Raw genomic sequence first — 21,307 nt, forward strand, 5'->3', positions numbered from 1 at the left:
CAGACGCTTAACCGACTGAACCACGCAGGCGCCCCAAATGTCCCACTCTTGATTTCAGCTAGGTCACGATCTCATGGTTCATGGGTTCAAGCTTCACATTGGGCTCTGTGTTGACAATGCAGAGCCTGCCTGGGATTCTCTCTCTCCTTCTGTCTGCCCCTCCCCAACTCACAGGCTCTCTCTCTTTCAAAAATAAATAAACTTAAAAAAAAAAAAAAAAAAAAAGAGTTGGACACTTAACTGACTGAGCCATCTAGGTTCCCCCCCAGAAGGGGTTTTCACAAGAGAGGAGCCAGGTGGCTCCCTGGGGTCTCAGACTGAGGGTATCTGTACTTGACAGATGAATTTTACAGTAGCCATAGTCTCTCTCAGTTTTGGGATTATAGTAACCGTCATTTGTAGTGTGTTTACTGTGCATTAGGTTCCTTGCACAATTATCTTATTTCGTTATCACCTAAGCCCAGTTAGAACAACATTATCCCGGTTTATAGATGAGAAAACAGGCTCCACAGATTAATTTGCCCAATGTCATTTAGCTAGATAACAGAAGTGTTGTTTCCTCATCTGTAAAATGAATTAATAACAGAAGTAGACTATCACCTACAGAATCGCTCGAGATAGTTATGAGCCACGAAGAGGCAAAGCCCTGGTAATACAGGGAACCTCTGTAAACCGAGTTTTGCCTTTTCCAAACTTGAATTTGGGTTCCTTTTTCAAAGCGCAGGCGCAGGCGCGCGTGAGGCGCGGGGATCGTGACCTCCCCGGCGCCCCTTGCGCAGGCCACGGTTGCCCTCTGCCGACGGTGGGTGGGAGAGCTCTCAGAGTGAATGTTTCCGGGCCTGAGAACCGACCAAGAAGCTGGATGGCCTGTAGAGGGCGCGGCCGGCGCCCAGAGTAACCCACTTGGCCGTCCCTTCCTTAAGCACTTCCTGTTTGATCTCTATGATTCTCTGTTGCGTCATGGGAAGTTCCGGTAGTTTTCAATTTACTGTAAACAACAGGGACGTGCGCCGACCCGGAAGTGAAAACTGGAGCAGGCCCGGAGCAGTTCAGAAGGCCGGGTAAAGCGGGGTGCGGGCGGCTGTAGCCATGGCCGTGGCCGTGGCCCTGGCGGGGGCTGTGACCGGAACAGAGCTAGGCCCCGCGGAAGAACTCGCCAAACTCGAGTATCTGTCTTTAGTGTCGAAAGTTTGCACCGAGCTGGACAATCACTTGGGGATCAACGACAAGGACCTGGGTAAGCTCGGGGAGGCCCCTGCGGCCTCTGGGCTTAGGGTCGAGGGAAGCGAAGGAGAAATGGGGTTGATAGGCTGAGTATTGTGTCCGTACGAGTCTCTTTTTCTCTGTCGCAGACACTCGGTCCTGCGGTACCTTCGGCCCGGGCTCACCGTTTGAGAACTCTCCAGGCCGAGCTGTTTAGAAACCATTGCCCAGAGCTGTCAGTGAAACCCAGAGTGGCTATCGCTCCTGCTTCCTGTTTTTATTTTCCTCAGGTCCCAGTTAATTAAACAGCGTTAATAATAACAGCAGCAGCAGCCGCATCATCATGATGATGATAATGGCCGAGATTTATTGGCATGCCAGATGTTATGCACGGTGTTTTACTTATGTTATCTTACTTGGTCTTGTCACGACCCTATGAGATGTGTTATCTGTTTTTCGATTAAGAAAACAAGGCACTGATTAATTAATTAAGTAATCCCCCTCGATATCACATATCAAATGTGAGCCTGATCTGGAACCCAGGTCTTTTGAGGTCTGCCTTTAACAGTTCTCAACCATTTATTAGGCGTTTTGGGACAGACGGTACAGGTGGAGAACCCCAACCGAGGAACTGAAAAAGGCTAAGGGCCTAGAGCTAAGGCCACAGAAAAATGGAGTCCTTATGAAGGCAAAGGGATGGATGGAGTCAAGAGCATGAGTGGAGGAATTGACCTTTGATAGGTGCAGGGATGCCTGATCCATTAAAGGTTTTTTTTTTTTTTTTTAATTATTTAAATTTATTTTTGAGAGAGAGTGTGTGCAAGTGGGGGAGGGGCAGAGAGAGAGAAGGACAGAATCTGAAGCAGGCTCCAGGCTCTGAGCTGTCAGCCCAGAGCCGGATGTGGGGCTTGAACCCACGAAGTGTGCGATCATGACCTGAGCCGAAGTCGAAAGCTTAACTGACTGAGCCACCCCAGGTGCCCCTAAAGTCTTATTTAAATAATCCCTGTACCCAATGTGGGGCTGGAACTCATGACCCTGAGATCAAAAGTTGGATGCTTTTCTGACTGAGCCAGCCAGGCGGCCCATCTGATAGCCAGATGGCCCACTTCCTTAATAGGAAGGAGAACAGAGAATGTGGTTATAGATGCGGACAGGTTTAGGGGTTGGTGGTAGGAAGACGAGGGAGAGGCATCTATTTGATTGTTCTGCTTTCTAAATGAAGATGAAGTTAAGTCACCAGCTGGAGAGATGGAAGGGAAAGGGCATGTGACAGAAGGGGTCCGGGGAATTAGATTGTGTGACCTTGAGTAAGATACCCAATTTCTCTGAAGCCCTTTTCATCATCTATGAAATGGGGATGATAGTTGCTTTTCCCAGGGTGACCATATAGCACCTAGGAAGATGCCCTGCTGCCAGTGTATTTTAGTTCACTTTTTTCTTGCTTCCCAGTCAAGATGTGCCTGTCCTGTATCATTTTCTCTCATTCTCTTTCTCTTTTAGATGGTAATGAGCAACACTCCTGTAGTTTACTATCTGGGTAATATGTTCTTTCATTCAGCAAATACTTACTGAGCCAGTGTTAAATTGTTTCGATGTTACCCTCATTATGTACAAAAGTAAAGTGAGGTGTAAACTCCATGATTTTCTAGCCTGTATATAACTGAAGACCCCATTTAATTTGCAAGTGAGCCACAAATACGCTTTTTCTGTTTCTAATTCCAACACCATTTATTCACATGTTTATTTATTTAAAAGATTTTACTTTATTTTTTTAGATTATTTATTTTGAGAGAGCGGGGGCTCACATGTGTCAGAGAGGGGTAGAGAGAGAGGGAGAGAGAATCCCAAGCAGGCTCCACACTGTCAGTGCAGAGCCCGATGCGGGGCTTGAATCCATGGACTGGGAGATCATGAACTGAGCTGAAATCAAGAGTCTGACGCTTAGCTGACTGAGCCACCCAGACGTCCTGAGATTTTTTTTTTTTTTAAAGTAATCTCTACACCCAACATGGGGTTTGAACTCATAACCCAGAGATCCAGAGTCCTATGCTCCACCCACTGAACCAGCCAGGCATACCTCCCCCCCCCGCCGCCTGCAATTTATGATGTGTGTTTTTTCCAGTACCACTAGGCAATTCTGTGACACCAGCTCGGTGTCACTGAACTCAATGCTGACACTATCTGGAGATAGCATCAGATCCCACCGGTTAAGGGCTCAGGCCTGTAAGACTGACTCACCTTAAACTTCAGTTGCCATTCACAAGTCCAGGTGGTCACCTGTGCTGAGCCAGTGGCTATAGATCAGAGGTTCTAACGACTCCCCTCCTTGGATTTGATAATTTGCTAGAGCAGCTCCCAGAACTTAGAAACATTTTACTGACTAGATTACTGGTTTATTAGGGAAGGAGATAACCCAGGGACAGCCAGACGGAAGAGATGGGTAGGACAAGGTATGTGGGAAAGATTGAGGAGCTTCCATGCTGAGTGCCCCACTGCCTCAGGTCTCCACTTGTTCACCTACCCAGAAGCTCTCCAAACCCAGTCCTTTTGCGTGTTTGTGGAGGCTCCATTATAGGAGGCATAATCGATTAAATCATTGGCCATTGGTAAGTCAACTCGATTTCCAGCCCCTCTCCCCTCTCTGGAGGTCAATGGTGGGGCTAAAAGTTCCAGCCTGTAATCGCATGGTTGGTTTCCCTGGCAACCAGCTCCCAAATGACATTATCTAGGGGTTTTACTAAAGTCATCTTCTTAATGTAACAAAAGATGTTTTTCACTCTACACTTCCTGAAATTCCAAGGCTTTTAGGAATGCTGTGCCTGGTAAGGGGATGAAGACCAAATATGAATATGAATATAAATATAAATAAGTATAAATAAACATAAATATATACACACACATATATGTATTTAATGTTTATTTATTTATTTTGAGAGAGCGAGCGAGCAGGGGGAGGGACAGAGGGGGGGGATGCAGAGAGAGAATTCCAAGCAGGCTCCCCACTGCAGAGCCAGATGTGGGTTTGATCCCACGAACCTGTGAGATCATGACCTGAGCCTAAAGCAAGAGTCAGACACTCAACCAACTGAGACACCCAGGTGCTCCAATGGACTTGTTTTTAACCACTAATTCATTTTTGGTAGCTCGGTTAATTTAATGTGCCCCCATATAATTCTGAAATTAACAAAAAACAAAAACAACTGCCCTAACTAATGACAGCTGCAGTGTGAATATGCTGCTGATTGCTTTGAAATAGACTCTTGAACATTGCATGTCTAGCACCATATGACTGACTTCTCCCTCCACATTTCTCTACCGAATGTGGGCTTTGAAGTCAGATTGCCTGGGTTCCAGTCCTGGCTCCACCGTTTATTATTGGGTAGGTCAGCATCTCAAACCCTTAGCCTCCTCGTCTGTAAAATAGGGCCAGTAATGGTACCTACCAATGAGGGTTATGAGGATCATGGGGATAGCTCATGTGAAGCACTTAGCATAGTGCCTGGCATGTAGCAGGTGGTCAAAAGTCTTAACCACTGGCATTGCTGATACTAACTTGTTATGCGTAGGCTATGTTCATGTAGCCTGAAGGCATTTAGCTTTTACTTAATGTCCTCAAAAAAGTAAAGACAGGGGCGCCCGGGTGGCTCAGTCAGTTAAGCATCCGACTTCTGCTCAGGTCATGATCTCACGGTCCGTGAGTTCAAGCCCCACATCGGGCTCTGTGCTGACAGCTCAGAGCCTGGAGCCTGCTTCAGATGCTGTGTCTCCCTCTCTCTCTGTTCCTTCCCTGCTCACACTCTCTGTCTCTCTCAAAAAATAAACATAAAAAAAAAAAAAAAAAAAGAAATTCAAACACTGGGCAGGTTTGTAGTGAAGAATTTGGGAAGCAAGTAAGTCTTTTATCAACTTAGAGATTGGACCATCCAGCAGCTGCCTGGCTCTCATATGTGGATTGAGTCTGACCTTGCAGAAACTGTAGAATGCATCCTACTGTGGGCTTTCATCAGGAGGGTGAGGGTGGGCTCTTGCTTTTGGACGTTGTTACTTCTGGAGTCTGTATGACAACAGGTCACAGCTAGTAGTCTCATGAGAAGAGTAGGAGATCATCTGGGACAGTGAGGTGTGCCATTTTGTAGGAATATCTTGTTTTCATTTCTAAAAATTAACTAGAACATACACGGATAATCTTGGTACTCTAAATTCTCTTTCTTTACCCTCACTGGATAGTACTCTTTGGTTTCTATGACTGTTGGATTGGCTAATTGGTTTTGCTTTTAATGTACTTGAAAATGATTTTTTGCTCGCCTCCGTTCCAGTTTTAATCCCTTTTCTCATTTGCAGCTGAATTTGTGATCAGTCTTGCTGAGAAAAATACCACCTTTGATACTTTTAAGGCTTCTCTGGTCAAAAATGGTGCTGAATTCACGGTATGTGTATCTGGAGACCCCTATTTCGTTTTAATGTCACTATTGAATTTAAATTTTGATAGGATTTAACATAGGATTTTGATAGAGAAAGGAGAGAATTTGTACATACCAATCAAAGAAACCATTAAGTGTGTAATGTTTTTTTATGCCACCGAGCAGTGGTAACATAACTGGATTTCCTGTGACACCTTTCTAAGAAAATGGGGTAGGATTTCCATCATTAAGTCTTTATGAGTGTTTATATCCTTGTTCTATGAATCTGGAAGTCAAAAGCAAAAGAGTTTAGGTTCTGGAGGTAGTTCTAAACTGTGGAAAATAAAAATGGTTGAAGGGAACTAAATTACCTTTCCCTCCCAAAAGTCCAAAAATAGCCGCTTTATCCGAAGCTACTTTGCTAGGTTCACGCCACATCAATTTTAGTATATGTGCTGCCAAAGCGAGCACAACGCCACATCAAATTGATACTCTGCACTTCATTTGTTCCAATTAGCTACATTCAGCTATGCAACCACCCTTTAAAGGTCATCCCATTTCTGACTGTTTTCAAGCACTGTTTCAGGGGCTGATCATTTTTGTTCTGTTTCTTTTCAAAGGATTCTCTTATTAGTAACTTGCTACGCCTCATACAAACCATGCGGCCTCCAGCAAAGCCTTCTACTAGCAAAGGTGAGTAGGGCATCTGGCTGAGCTTCAGCCTCCAGAATGGTCTAGCTTGTGAGCATCCTGTAAATTGTTTCTGTCCCTTGCAGCAGCTGCTGAGCAAGTACACATCCTGGTAAAATTTTCCAAATGACTTAAGCTTACATAACCAGATGAATTCTGATGTATCTTCGCGCCCTCCCCCATGCCCACATAGTTTGTAATCAACGTTATTTTTAGGAAATTAAATTATGTGTATAGTAATGTATATGAATAACATGTAGAAAAATGCCATGTTCTGTTTTTAGTTTGATGCAAATCTGATGTTAAGGTTCACTGTTAACCATTAAGAATATTAAATATATCTTTTTTTTTTTTTTTTAACCCCTTTATATGCTCTGTGATGAAACAAGATCCAGTCGTTAAACCCAAAACTGGAAAGGAAAAGCTGAAGGAACTCTTCCCAGTGCTTTGTCAACCAGACAACCCTTCTGTCCGGGTACTGATACCATTTTGAGAATGTCTCTTCTAATTGGGTATTTCTCTGAGCCCTGTCCCTTTTGTGTGTGTCATTAGTTACTGGTTTTACATTTGTGTTCATTGTAATATGTTTTTCTTTTCTAAGTTTACGTATTTATTTTGAGAGAGAGAGTGTGTGAGCTGGGAAGGGGCAGAGAGAGAGGGAGAGAGAGAAACCCAAACAGGCTCCACGCTGTTAGTATGGAGCCCGATGTGGGGCTCAGTCTTACAAACCATGAGATCATGACCTGAGCTGAAATCGAGAGTTGGACGCTTAACCGACTGAGCCACCCAGGAGTTCTCATTGTAATATATTCTTCTTTCTTTCTTTTTTTAAAATGTTTATTTACTTTTGATAGTGAGTGAGCAGGGGAGGGGCTTAGAGAGGGAGACACAGAATCTGAAGCAGGCTCCAGGCTCTGAGCTGTCAGCACAGAGCCTGATGCGGGGCTCAAACTCATGAACCGTGAGATTATGACCTGAGCTGAAGTCAGATGCTTTACTGACTGAGCCACTCAGGGGCCCCATAATATATTTTTCAAATTGAAAGTGTTGGATCACTCCCTGAGCAGGTACTATACATAGTATAGTGTTAAAGAGTTTAGAGAATATTTGAGGGAAATGGGATTGAGAATTGTGGGAAGCAGTGATTAGGGCTATGAAATAAGGTTCTAGAACAGATACATGATGTGTGAAGTGAGATTTTTTTGCTCTGTTATGTGTTCAGTCTAATTTTTTTAAAGTGTTTTGATTTTTAAATTTTATTCTGGCAAGTGTTTATTGAGTACCTACTATGTACCAAGCACTAATCTAAGTACCAGGGATACAGCTGTGAACAAGACAGATAGAATGTCTGCTCTCTTGGAGATTACATCATAGTATTGGGATGGGGGCAGGAAATAAACATGTAAACTCCACTAGTGGGGAGGATACAGGCAGTAAACAAGTACACAGTGTATAATATAGCTGATAACAGTAAGCACTGTGGAAAAAAATTTAGCAGGTGAAAGGGGGGAAGAGTGCAATTCTTTAAAAACACTTCTTTAAATTCTTTAAAAAGAATTGCTAGAATTCTTTTTTTTTAAGGTTTTTTTTTGTTTTTTTTACATTTATTTATTTTTGAGAGACAAGCAGGGGAGGGACTGAGAGGGAATCAGACACAATCTGAAGCAGGCTCCAGGCTCCGAGCTGTCAGCACAGAGCCTGACACCGGGCTCGAACCCATGAACCTTGAGATCATGACCTGAGCCAGAGTTAGATGCTTAACTGACTGAGGCACCCAGGCACCCCCCTAAGCCTTCTTTTTAAAGCATTGCTTTTTTTTTTTTTTTTTTTAATTTTTTTTTTCCATTTATTTATTTTTGATAGAGATAGAGCACAAGTGGGGGAGGGGCAGAGAGAGAAGGAGACACAGAATCCAAAGCAGGCTCCAGGCTCCGAGCCATCAGCACAGAGCCCGACGCGGGGCTCAAACCCACGAACCGTGAGATCATGACCTGAGCCAAAGTCGGACACTTAACCGACTGAGCTGCTCAGGCACCCCAAAGCATTGCTTTTTAAAAATTTTAACATCATTTTCTATTTATAATACTTCTTGCATGCTTTCACGGGAGGGGTGATGGCTAATTGCCCTCCATGGGCTTGTATTAAGGACAAAGGGCACTTGCCAGGTGTATCAACAGCTTCCAAGAGTGTTTGCTCACTCCTTCTGTCTCTCTCTCAAATGGTGTTGGAAATCTCCACCCGTCTCTGCCTCCTTCACATAAGTGGTCAGTGATGTAGGGGTTGTCAGGTTTGTAGATGTACCCAGAATACAGATTCTTACATGATTTTCTTCCCCTCCCCTCCTAACTTTGCTGGCCTCTGGTGTTGCAGACCATGCTGGATGAGGATGATGTAAAAGTCGCTGTGGATGTCCTGAAAGAACTGGAGGCCTTAATGCCCAGTGCAGCGGGCCAGGAGAAGCAAAGAGATGCGGAGCACCGGTTTGTCCATCATGTCCTATCCTTTGGTGGCTTAGGGTGCTGCAATAATTGAGTTTCGTGGGCCAGCTAAGCAAAATTTGGGACAAGTTTACAGACTCTATTCTGGCCATGTACTGTATTGTTAGATCTATTTTCATCGTTCCCTGCAAAGAGTATTTATGCAGAAAACGCTAAGACGTTTATAAGTTAGAAATCAGGGTTGAAGGAGGCACTTGTGACCTCATCCTTCATGGGCCTACAGGGATGTCCGAGAGAAACTAATTCAACTCAGCACTTAGTAGGTACCTGACATGTGCGTGGCACTGTGTGGGGTGCTTGGGGATGCAGAGGTGAAATTGGGCTGGTTTCTCTTTTAAAACAAATGTTTGTTGATTTGTTAGAGACAAGACAAAGAAGAAGAAGCGGAGCCGGAGCCGTGACCGTGACCGCGACCGCGAGCGTGACCGGGAGCGGGAGCGAGACCGTGATAGAGACCACAAGAGGAGACACCGGTCCCGCTCTCGGTCACGTTCCAGGACCCGGGAGAGGAATAAAGGGAAGTCTAGATATCGGTCTAGGAGCAGAAGTCAGAGTCCTCCCAAGGACCGGAAGGACCGGGACAAGTATGGGGAGAGGAATCTGGACAGATGGCGGGATAAACATGTGGACCGCCCTCCCCCGGAGGAGCCTGCCATTGGGGACATTTACAATGGCAAAGTTACCAGCATCATGCAGTTTGGATGCTTCGTGCAGCTAGAGGGATTAAGGTATTAGCTGGTGATCTTCTTTCAAACCTGTGATGGGCAGAATTTCTCTTCTCGCTGAGGATTTTCATATTTTAAAAAGTTGTTACGATTAATGTCGCTTTAATCAAATCAGCCGTATCAGGTTGTTAGAATTTGACTTTTATTTGAAATGATATATAGCCACACATTCCTTACTCTCCCTTCAAGAGATCTGCCCTTTTGCTCACTGAGACACATGAGAATTTGTCCCCCATGTCTTTTCTTTGGGAGGGTGGTAATACTATTTTATTTTTTTTAACCGTCTTTTTGGTACTTTCCTCTTGAGTTTTTGAGCTTAAGACCATTTCCTCTTGTTGAGTTCCAACGGGGTGGAAATTGGTTGGGGAAAAGGTATTTTAGGCATGCTCCACATATATGTGACTCTCCCTCAGGAAGCGATGGGAAGGCCTGGTGCACATCTCTGAGCTCCGGCGAGAAGGCCGTGTGGCCAATGTGGCTGATGTGGTGAGCAAAGGCCAGAGGGTCAAAGTCAAAGTGCTCTCCTTCACTGGGACCAAGACCAGTCTGAGCATGAAGGTAGGTGAGATATCCAGTCTGTTTCCAGGTCTTAAAAAAACATTTTTTTTAATGCTTATTTATTTTTGAGAGAGAGAGAGCGAGAGAGTGCGCGTGTGCATGTGAGCAAGGGAGGGGGAGAGAGAGAGGAAGACAGGATCTGAAGCGGGCTCTGCACTCAGAGCGGAGAGCCCGATGCAGGGCTCCAACTCACCAACTGTGAGATCATGACCTAAGCCGAAGTCAGATGCTTAACCAACTGACCCACCCAGGCGCCCGTTTCCATATCTGATGGCCAAGGAAACAAGAGGACAGCAAATGAGTTCCTTTTTTTTTTTTTTTTTTTTCCCTAGGATGTGGATCAAGAGACTGGTGAAGATCTAAATCCCAATCGACGACGAAATCTTGTTGGGGAGACTAATGAAGAGACTTCAATGAGGAATCCGGACAGACCCACTCACCTTTCCCTCGTCAGCGCCCCTGAAGTAGAGGATGACTCTCTGGAGCGCAAGCGCCTTACCCGCATCTCTGATCCAGAGAAATGGGAGATCAAACAGGTTGGGGCCATTTGCCTATATGGCTTCATAGCCATTCTGCATGTAGCGTGGTGGTTAGGAGTGTGGCCCCTGGAGCTCAGTGGCCCGGGGGAACTTCCTGGCCGCTTACTAGCCGTGGGATCCTGAGCCAAGCCACTCTACTTCTTTGTGCCTCAGTACCCTCATCTGTGGAACAGGACCAGTAGTGGCACCGTGGGGATTAAATGAGGCGGAAGAAGTGGAGCACTTGCGTTAGTGCCTGCGTGTGGTTAGTGCTGTGTGAGTTCTTGTTTCCGCCATTCCTCAGTACATATCAGAGCCAGGTGACAGAGACAAATGTATCATGGTTCTTCACCCTTGAGGAGCTCAAGGTCTAGTGGCGGGAGACAGATGGAAACATAATTGTCAAAGTTGGATGTTACATAACAGGGAATGTGCACAGTGCTGCGGAAACCAGGGAAGGAGCAGATAATGCTTCCTGGGGCACGACCCTTGAGCCCTGCTTTTAAGCACCATGTTGTGCCCCCTAAGGATGAGATATGTGATGTTTGAAGCCCTGCAATCCTGGTCAAAAGAAGAAAAACCTTGGTTTCCTATGTGGAACCTCTGTACTGCAAAAGAAGAGTTTCGATCCCAGCAGGTTACAGATGTCGCTTCTGTCCTTTCACTAGATGATCGCTGCCAATGTCCTTTCCAAAGAAGAGTTTCCGGACTTCGATGAAGAGACTGGCATTCTCCCTAAAGTGGATGATGAAGAAGGTAACTAGCCACTTAGATTGAGCAGGATGGTGGATCAGGACAGTGGATGAGCTGAGCAGTTGGGTGGGGTGGTTTAGATGTAGTTTAACCTAGTGGCTTAACTCATTTGTTTCCTAGGTCTTACCACTCATTACCTCCAAGAACAAGGGCTCCTCCAGGTTGGAAGCAGAAAATTCATTTTTCTTTTTTCTTTTTTTTTTTAAAGGTGCAAATTGGTTTCTTTTTTTTTCCTTTTTTTAACTTAAATTTTTAGAGAGACACAGAGTGCACACGTCGGGGAGAGAGGCAGAGGGAGAGAATGTTAAGCAGGCTCTATGCTGAACATGGAGCCCAAAGCAGGGCTTGATCCCACGACCCTGGGATCATGACCTGAACCAAAATCAAGAGTCAGACGCTCAAGCAACTGAGCCACCCAAAAATTCATTTTTCTGACAGATGTTTATATATTGTTATACTTTTTGGTTATGATACATATTCAGGATACAAAAAATTCTGATTATATTTTGGGGAGGAAATTTCATCTCATAATCTTAGTAAGTGTTCTGCAAACCTTGGATCCAAGTAGATTACCTCTGAGTTGCCCTGGAAACAACTTTTAACTCAGCCTAGTAACAATTTTTAAAGATTGTGAAATAAATCCAATAAGACATATAATTGATATAATAGTAATAAAGGAACACCTATGTACCTACTCAATTTAAGTGGAATTTTTTTTTAATTTCTTTATTTTGAGAGAGAGAGAGAATGCCAGGGAGGGACAGAGAGATGGAGAGAGAGGATCCCAAGCAGGCTCTGCGCTCACGTCACACGACCTGGGGCTTGATCCCAGGAACCGTGAGATCATAACCTGAGCCAAGATGAAGAGTCAGATGCTTAACTGACTGAGCCACTCAGGCGCCCCGGTTAAGTGGAATTTTATCAGCAGCTTTGAAGCCCTTACATGTACCCCTCTGATGAAATCTTCTTACTCTTTTCTCTGGGTAACCACTGTTCTAAATTTTGTGTTATTTCCCTGCCTTTTTTTTTTTAACATTTTATTATCTGTATATCTGTCCCTAAACATTGTCTTGTTTGGTCAGTTTTTGAACTTCATTCATTTTTTTCTGATCATGCTTTTGATATTTATCTATGATGATTTTTATAGTTGTATTTCACTTTTGCTGGTGTAGTGTTTTCTGTATAGAAATTTATCATCATTTATCCATTTTGCTTTCGATGGGCATAAGGGCTATTTCTGGTATTTTGTTTACATGTAACGCTATTACGAAATTCCTATTCTTGTTTCTTAATACACATAGCAGGACCTTTTCTTTTCCCTATATGTGTAGGAGAAGAATGACTGGGTAGTAGGAAGTGTGTGATTTAAACCTTATGACGCAGTCCAAATTGCTTCTTAAAGTTTGTGTTTCAATTTACACCTCTTTTTTTTTTAAAGATTTTATTTTTGGGAAGCCTGGATGGCCCAGTCGATTGAGCTTCCGCCTCTTGGTTTTGACTCAGGTCATGATCTTGTGGTTTGTGGGTTTGAGCCCTGTGTCAGGCTCTGTGCTGACAGCTCGAGTCTGCTGGGATTCTCTGTCTCCTTCTCTCTGCCCCTCCCCTGCTTGTGTGTGCACCTGCTCTCTCAAATAAAAAACACTAAAATCATTTTAAAAAGAGACTTTTGGTTTTAACTCATCTTTGTGACCAATGTGGGGCTCAAACTTAGAATCCCAAGATCAAGAGTCTCATGCTCTACCCACTGAGTCAACCAGGTGCCCCCAATTTATACTTTTATCGTAAGTGTGCGCTCCTGTGGCTCATATTCTTGACGACAGTCGGTATCGTCCAATTGTTCAACTTAATTTTTTTGCCAATCTGTTGTGGGTTAAGTTACTCCATAATGAAGTTGGGTGGAAAATACCTAGTAACATTTGGGATGTTAGACCACGTTTCTCTACAGGCTTAACTTCTTTTGGAAGTAGTTCCGCTGATCAGTTTTTAGGCCAGAACATAAATGCTCAGAAATACCTGGAGGGCAGGGGAAACAGTCATTTCCATTAGTTTCACTTGGATTGCTGTCTTTTTGACCTTGGGAGCTATCTTTGATAAAGATTGCTGGTGCCCATGGAAACCAGTTGTGGTGAAAATGATTGGCTATTTCTCTCTTATTTTTTTTGCTAATTCTTCTTTGGGGGGACTTTTAGATGAAGATCTTGAGATCGAGCTGGTTGAGGAAGAGCCTCCATTCCTGAGAGGGCACACCAAGCAAAGCATGGACATGAGCCCTATTAAAATCGTTAAGGTGAGAAATGCTGGGACTCTAACTTGGACACGTCACATGAACTTCTTTTCCCTAAAGTAACTGTTCCGTTTTTCAGAGCAGGCTATTACGTCCATGTAAGCAGAACTCAGGCTAGAAGGTGTATTGACTGTTGGTCAGGGTCTAGAATATTATTGTTTTAAAGGGTGACTGACGGCTTTGTTACTTTGGACTTTTTAATTCTTTTGCTCTCATTCTACTGTATTTTGGGAAGAAAGAGGGGAATAGGAGTGTTTGATCTATCACTGCTTTTGCCCTTGCCTTAGGGGCTTGGCTAATTACCTTACACGTTCAAAGGCAGTTTTGAAGCATTCACTTGACCATTTGGGGCTGGCCCTCAGTGGAAAGCGGGTACTGGGAAAGACAGAGCTGTGAAGAGAATTCGTGGGAAGTTGTGATAAATTTTTAGGTTTGGAGAAGGGTATTTTATTTTATTAATTAATTTATATTTTGGAGAAGAGTATTTTTAAAGTCTCCCAGCCCAGCCATCCATGCAGTGCTTGTAATTCACTTGTGTCCTGCAGTGTTCCTCCCGTGTAGTCTTCTATCTGCTTGACATTGTTGGTGACAGAGAACTCATCAACCCTCAAGGAGAGCCATTCTATCTCCAGATGGATCTGATTATTAGCTCTTCTGTAAGCAGAGTTGAAATCTCTCATTGAGGCATCCATGTTGGTCTTAATTTTAGTTCTTGGGACCTTACAGAAGAATTCTTATCCCTTTCTTGTCTGTCCTCTCTCTCATGGGGTTCTCATCTTCAACCAACACCCCCAGTACCTCCAGTGTAGTATGGTACGTCCTTCTAGGTGGGTCTCGTTTTTTAGATTCAAGGGGCTTAACATTTACATTTTAGTTCCTGGCCATTTTATGCTGAGATCTCATTCTGATGCTGCTTGTCTTCTGTTGCACTAGAACCCGGATGGTTCCCTCTCCCAAGCAGCAATGATGCAGAGTGCCTTAGCCAAAGAAAGGCGGGAACTCAAGCAGGCCCAGCGGGAAGCTGAGATGGATTCTATTCCCATGGGGCTCAACAAACACTGGGTTGATCCTCTGCCTGATGGTAAGACCCTGGTAGGGGTGTGTGGACTTCTCAAAAATAACCCGAGCCTTGAAGTACAAGCACTGCCAGCACATACTAAAAATTTAGCCTTAGCTTTGATTTGGGGATTTTTCCCTTTGGTTAAAGCATGTTTTTTGTGTGCTTGTTTGTTTGTTTGTTTTTAAACGTTTAAAACCAAAAATGTTTTAGTAACCCTGGTCAAATCATTAGACTGAGTTTTTCTTCTGAATAACTTAAGAATTTTTTATGCTTGGGGTGCCTGGCTGGCTCAGTCAGTATAGCATGGGACTCTTGATCTCAGGGTCATGAGTTCAAGCCCTATGTTGAGCATAGAGCTTACTTAAAAAAGAAAAAGATTTTTTAAAAAGTATTTTATTGTCAAGCGATCTCCACACTCAGTGTGGGGCTCAAACTCACAACCCCAAGATCAAGAGCCATACACTCTACTAACTGAGCCAGCCAGACACCCTAAGAATTTTTTTATGCTAAAGATAATACAGCTTTGAAACTTCCATTTTTACATAATTCTTTGTGCAGTAAATGTTAAGTAACTCCTCGATACAGTCATAACAAGTACTTAGTAATATGTGTTAGGCAACTGGGGAACTGAGCCACACTTTAAAGTAAGTAGACATGATCTCTTATGAGGCTTGCAGTTTAGCGGGGAAAATCAATTATTAATCAAACAGTTCCCAAATTACTAACTAAATCATGACTAGTGGTACATGAAGAAGTACAGGTGGTGTAGGTCACTTCCCTGAGAAAGTTGAGACTGGAAGGATAAATAGGACTTTGTCATCGGAGGGGCTGAGGTGGGGCCAGGGGGCACGTGTTCCAGGCTGAGGAATTTTTTGGGCTTGGGCCGTGAGGTGGAAAGCAGGCCTGTGTGGCTGGACTGGAATGGTGGGGATGAGGTGGGGGGGTGGGGGCCAGGACTTCGAGATGGCATTAGGAATTGGGGCTCAATTCTAAAGTCCACTCGGGAGTGTTGCCAGGTTCTAAACAGGGGAAGGGCATGATCAGAGTTGCATTACCAAAGAATTACTGAGGGTACCCTGTAGAATGGATTGGATGGGCAAGTGTAGACACCTGAGCTGACTTAGGGCTTTTCTAATGGAAGAGACTGGATGGTGGCTTGAACACAAGAGGTAGCAGACAGGAGGGATGAACCGGAGAAATGGGATTTGTTGACTGTTGAGGGCAGGGGCACTGAGGTAGCTTCAGGATAGTACTAAGTTGCCTGTTTTCCTTTGCAGCGGAAGGCAGACAGATCGCTGCCAATATGAGGGGTATTGGGATGATGCCCAATGACATTCCCGAGTGGAAGAAGCATGCTTTTGGGGGCAACAAAGCTTCTTATGGAAAAAAGACCCAAATGTCAATCATTGAACAGAGAGAGAGCCTGCCCATCTACAAACTGAAGGAGCAGCTGGTCCAGGTGAGATGCCCCTTTGTGTTGTATTGGTGCAGGAGTAGCGGTGTTTTCTAAAAGAAGGATGACGTGTTTGAACTGAAATTAGCTGGACAGGTATGTGTACATTTGTACATTCTCCAAAGAGGATAGAAAAAAACCCAGAATGTTTCCAAGTACTTTAAAATACATATGTGTATTAGTGTATACATTGTCTAAAGTTTATTTAAGTAATCTGTACCTAACATGGGGCTTGAACTCACAACTCCCAGATCAAGAGTTGGATGTTTCACAGACTGAACCATCCAGGCGCCTCTACCTTTTTTTTTTCCCCCAAAGAAGAAATAAACCTGTTGGAACTGGTGGCCCCTAGAGCAGTTCCAAGTGGGCAGACCAATATCTCTGGTCAGTAAGAAAAATGGGGATGCTTGACCAATGATCCCATATGGGCAAGACTTTGCTTTAGGTAGTTATTTCCATTTTTTTGGAGATTGGATTTTAAGACAACCAAACTTTCCCTAGGCAACTGAGTTTACTAGTTCACAGTGAATCCTTTCAGTGCTATCTCAGACGTACGCAAGCAAGTACAAGTACATATGCACATGCATTCATAGACATTATATGTTTTATGCATATTGTATGTTTCTAGATGGCAGGCAGCATATTACGCATATACTCTGCATCTTGTTTTTCCCCTTAATGATACAGCTCAGAAATTGTTCCTTTTTTTGTGTGTGTGGTGGTTTGTTATGTGGATATGCCCTGGCTTATTTAACTAGTCCCTATTTAACTAGCCCTGTATTAATAGACATATAGGTTGATGGCAATCCTTTGCTGTTATAAACGGTGTAGAAATAAGATGACTTTTGGGGTATGGAGATTTGGCAGTGGAAAGGAACACGTTATATGCCTATTTTATTTACTGTTGAATTCTTTAACCATGTGGATGTAGTACTTAAAAAAAATATGTAGAATCAGAGATACCTGGGTGGTAGCTTATGCTTTTAGCATTGCCTTTATGTTTTTATAAATTTAAGAAAATGAATAAGGGGCGCCTGGGTGGCTCAGTCGGTTGAGCGTCCGACTTCAGCTCAGGTCATGATCTCACACTCCATGAGTTCGAGCCCCGTGTCGGGCTCTGTGCTGACAGCTCAGAGCCTGGAGCCCGCTTCAGATTCTGTGTCTCCCCCTCTCTCTGCCCCTCCCCTGCTCATGCTCTCTCTCTCTCTCTCTCTCTCTCAAAAATAACTAAAAACATTAAAAAAAAAATTTAAAAAGAAAACGAATAAAATTTTTAAAAAATAGAATTGAGTCATTTAAAGAATACCCATAAAGTTTCAAGTTTTTAAGTTATACATGCAGTTAAAATAAGAAAGAGCCTTGCCCATAGAAAACCACCATTAATATTTTTTTATGTGTGATTAAAAATAATTTTAACTCTGTAATCTCACCATATGTATATTATCGATCCCCCTTTTCTTCTTTAGTGTTGGAACGTAAATATTATTTTCCTCCAGAGTAATGTGGGAGATTTTAATGACTGTATTTGTTTATATTCTGTTAATTTCAGGCTGTTCATGACAATCAAATCCTGATTGTTATTGGAGAGACAGGATCTGGGAAGACAACGCAGATCACCCAATACCTGGCAGAGGCAGGCTACACTTCCCGGGGCAAGATTGGATGTACCCAGCCCCGAAGAGTAGCAGCCATGTCGGTGGCCAAAAGAGTGTCGGAGGAGTTTGGTTGTTGCTTAGGCCAGGAGGTAAATGGGTACTGAAGTTGTTTCGGAAATGCCTAAAGAAAGTGTGGAAAGGCCCACATCTCCACCTATAAAATGGGAATAGTACTACCTTTCTTCAGGTTTCTCCTGAGGGGGAGAGGGTTGTCGTCATTGATGTGTTCAGGGTCAAGTCCAAGGCAGATTTTACTAAGAGGAAATCACTGCACATCTTGCTCAGATTCTTACCTAAGATTTCAGGTAACAGTCTAACTGGGCTACAGTCTTGGTTGGGAATTGCAGAGAGGAGAGATTTGTGTCTAGGTTTTCAGCTTTGGTTCTGCTTTAGGTGGGCTACACCATTCGGTTTGAGGACTGCACCAGCCCAGAAACAGTCATCAAGTACATGACAGATGGGATGTTGCTCCGAGAGTGCCTGATTGATCCCGACCTCACACAGTATGCAATCATCATGCTGGATGAGGCGCACGAGAGAACAATTCACACTGACGTGCTCTTTGGATTGTTGAAGAAGGTAACTAGGTGCTCTTTGGCGACCCTTCTTCTACCTGTTGGGGACTGAATCCTGGGAATTGGATTTGAGTACCTGTGCCTTACTGGTTAGTCCTTCTTAGTAAAGCCACACTGCACTTCTCTTTAGACGGTCCAGAAACGGCAGGACATGAAGCTGATTGTCACCTCAGCCACATTGGATGCAGTGAAGTTTTCTCAGTACTTCTATGAAGCTCCCATCTTCACCATCCCAGGTCGAACATATCCAGTGGAAATACTGTACACAAAGGAACCTGAGACAGATTATCTGGATGCCAGCTTGATCACTGTCATGCAGATCCACTTAACAGAACCACCAGGTAGGAGGAAAGAGAATTTTTTTCCTCATGGGCCAAAAGTCCTAATGCAGATAGCTTTTTTTCTCATCTTTTAAAAAATGTCTTTTAAATATTGGTCTCCCTGCAAGCCCAAGTCTTGCATGTTTGAAGCGGTGGTAATGGTCTATACAATAACATGAAGCATAGACACAAATTTTAAAAAATGAAAAATGAGAAAAAATGAAAAACCAGAATAAACATGGACAGATGAAAACCTCTTGGTTTCTTAGAGGTCGGAATAGGAGCGTGTTTTCCATCATTGGGCGTTCTTTTAATATCACCGTGGCTTTCGTGTGGAACATACACACAGGAAGTAAACGTTCTCTTCTTAGGTGACATCCTCGTCTTCCTGACTGGTCAGGAGGAGATCGATACCGCGTGCGAGATCCTGTACGAGAGAATGAAATCCCTGGGACCGGATGTCCCGGAGCTGATCATCCTGCCCGTGTACTCTGCTCTCCCCAGTGAGATGCAGACCCGAATCTTTGACCCGGCCCCACCTGGCAGCAGAAAGGTAACGCTGGGCAGATGGGAAGCGCCCGCATGCTCTGAAACCACGTGGGGTGTGCACCTGGCCCTGATGGGGATTGCTTCGGGTGTATGCGAGCCTTGTTTTTTTATGTCTTAGAAAATAGTCCGACCAATCTGTTAAGGAATGAGGATCTTATATGCGGCCCCTGCTCCTCTTCCTCTCCTTCATTCAGCAAGTATCTTTGAAGCGTCTGTCAGGCTTTGGGGTACACGCCGGGGTGGGAGGCCAGGCCTCTATCTGCCATGGGGCATCTACTGAGAGACAGGCCTTTAACATATGGTGTGAAAGAGCTGCTGGGGCTCTGTGTACCCAGAGGGGGAGCCCCTGACCCAGAATTCTTAGAAGAGGTGAGGATCTAAGCTAGTCCTGAAGAGTACGTGGCTGCTCACATAGACAAGAAGGACAGCAGGACACGAGAGGACAGCCTGTGGTAGCCCAGGGGCAAGAGCGTGCAGAGCCTTTCAGGGGCTGCGTAGTTCGTAGTTCATGGCTGGAGCTAACTGCTGTGCATTTGAGACGGGAGAGAGGAGGCAGATGGACTTATTCAAATAACAGTTTTACTAAGATAGATATAAATACAATTCACCTCTTTAAAACAGAATTCAGTGACTTTTAGTATATTCACAGAATTGTTTGACCATTAATTACCATTAATAGTAACTAACCATTAATCAGTACAGTTGATTTTAGAATAATTTCATGACCTCCAGAAGAAACCCTGTACCCTTTAACAGTCACCGCCTCCCCACCCCCCCACAATTCCCCCTTCTGCTCAGCCCCTGGAAACCACTAATCTATTTTCTGGAGTTGCTTATTCTGGACACTTCATATAAATGGAATAATGTAATATGTGGTCCTTGGTGACTGGCTTCTTTCACTCAGCATATTTTCAAGCTCCATCCATGTTGTTGCATGTGTCAGGACTTCATTTTTTTTTTTTTTTTTTTGCCCAGTAATATTCTGTCGTAGAATGATATTCTACATCCACAGAGTGGATGTACCACGTTTTGTTTACCCGTTCCTCAGCTGTTGGACATTTGGGTTGTTTCCACATTTTAGGTATTATGAACAATGCTGCTAGGAGCGTTTGTTTACAAGTTTCTGTGCAGGCATATGTTTTCACTTCTCTTGAGTATATTCCTAGGAATGGAAGACAGATGGATTTGAATAACATTGAAGAATTAGAGTGGACAAGACCTAGTGGGTGCCTGGAGGTATAGGGGTGAAGGGCGGGGAGAAGTCAAGAATGACTCCCAGCTTTCTGGCTTGGACAGCTGGACGGAAGATGGTGCTGAGGAGGGAAAGACGGAGGAGGAGCAGGTTTGGGGGGGTGGAAAGACGGCGATTCCTCCTCTGTTCTGTTGGTGATGATCGGACTTCTTTGGAAGAGGGCTCTGCAGCTCTGTGGCAGGTGGAAGCCTTTCAGGGCCAGTGAGATGCTGGCATGACGTGGGATGTTCTGGTGCTTCCTTGCAATGATTTTTCCAAGCAATTGTGGTTTATTAGCTGAACCTCTGTGGAAGAACAGTGGCGGTGCCAAGCCGAGACCAATAATCTTCTAGATCACGCGTACTGCTGCATACACACAAACCGTGAAATTCCTCTGCCGCCTCGTTCATTTTATGATCAGGGAAAAAAAAAAATCTCTCTCTTGTTCCACATACACAAACAGCCCATTTTGTAGTCCAGATGTCCCCACGGGGGAAGAAAAATCTCATTTTGCACTGGCACATGTGATGCCAGGAAATCTCTGCTTTCCCAGGGTGCGAGAAAATTAAAATTGTAGTAATCAACATTGGATCTAGAAAATGAGATATGTAGCCATTTGCACCAAATGAAATTGGCTTTCATTGGCTTTTGCTTTCTCCTCTTCCACTTCTCCTCTCAGGTACCACCCTGTCCCCAACTTGACCCTTAAGATGAAGCCAAACAGAATAAGTGCCAGCTAGTCACCTAGAAAGGGAGATCGCTGCACAGTCCTTTAGGAAAATGTCTGGGGTCAGATGTCCTGTGTCACACCTCAGGGCTGAGCCTGGGCAGC

General features: G+C 44.1%; 1 protein-coding gene across 1 annotated transcript in view; it reads left to right on the forward strand.

Moving 5' to 3' along the window:
- The first annotated feature begins 996 nt into the window (after positions 1-996).
- The window catches only part of DHX8 (DEAH-box helicase 8), a 30,327-nt gene continuing 10,016 nt past the window's right edge, over positions 997-21,307 (forward strand). The window contains exons 1-16 of the mRNA XM_060645966.3: positions 997-1,237; positions 5,548-5,633; positions 6,227-6,299; positions 6,686-6,771; positions 8,667-8,776; positions 9,157-9,522; positions 9,933-10,077; positions 10,410-10,613; positions 11,264-11,351; positions 13,538-13,635; positions 14,566-14,713; positions 15,970-16,151; positions 17,695-17,889; positions 18,194-18,379; positions 18,506-18,716; positions 19,067-19,248. Of these exons, the coding sequence (XP_060501949.1) occupies positions 1,090-1,237; positions 5,548-5,633; positions 6,227-6,299; positions 6,686-6,771; positions 8,667-8,776; positions 9,157-9,522; positions 9,933-10,077; positions 10,410-10,613; positions 11,264-11,351; positions 13,538-13,635; positions 14,566-14,713; positions 15,970-16,151; positions 17,695-17,889; positions 18,194-18,379; positions 18,506-18,716; positions 19,067-19,248 (2,508 nt within the window). The 5' untranslated portion in view covers positions 997-1,089. The remainder of the gene's footprint in view (positions 1,238-5,547; positions 5,634-6,226; positions 6,300-6,685; positions 6,772-8,666; positions 8,777-9,156; positions 9,523-9,932; positions 10,078-10,409; positions 10,614-11,263; positions 11,352-13,537; positions 13,636-14,565; positions 14,714-15,969; positions 16,152-17,694; positions 17,890-18,193; positions 18,380-18,505; positions 18,717-19,066; positions 19,249-21,307) is intronic.

Source organism: Panthera onca, chromosome E1, assembly GCF_046562875.1.
Source record: "Panthera onca isolate mPanOnc1 chromosome E1, mPanOnc1 haplotype 2, whole genome shotgun sequence".
Classification (NCBI taxonomy): domain Eukaryota; kingdom Metazoa; phylum Chordata; class Mammalia; order Carnivora; family Felidae; genus Panthera; species Panthera onca.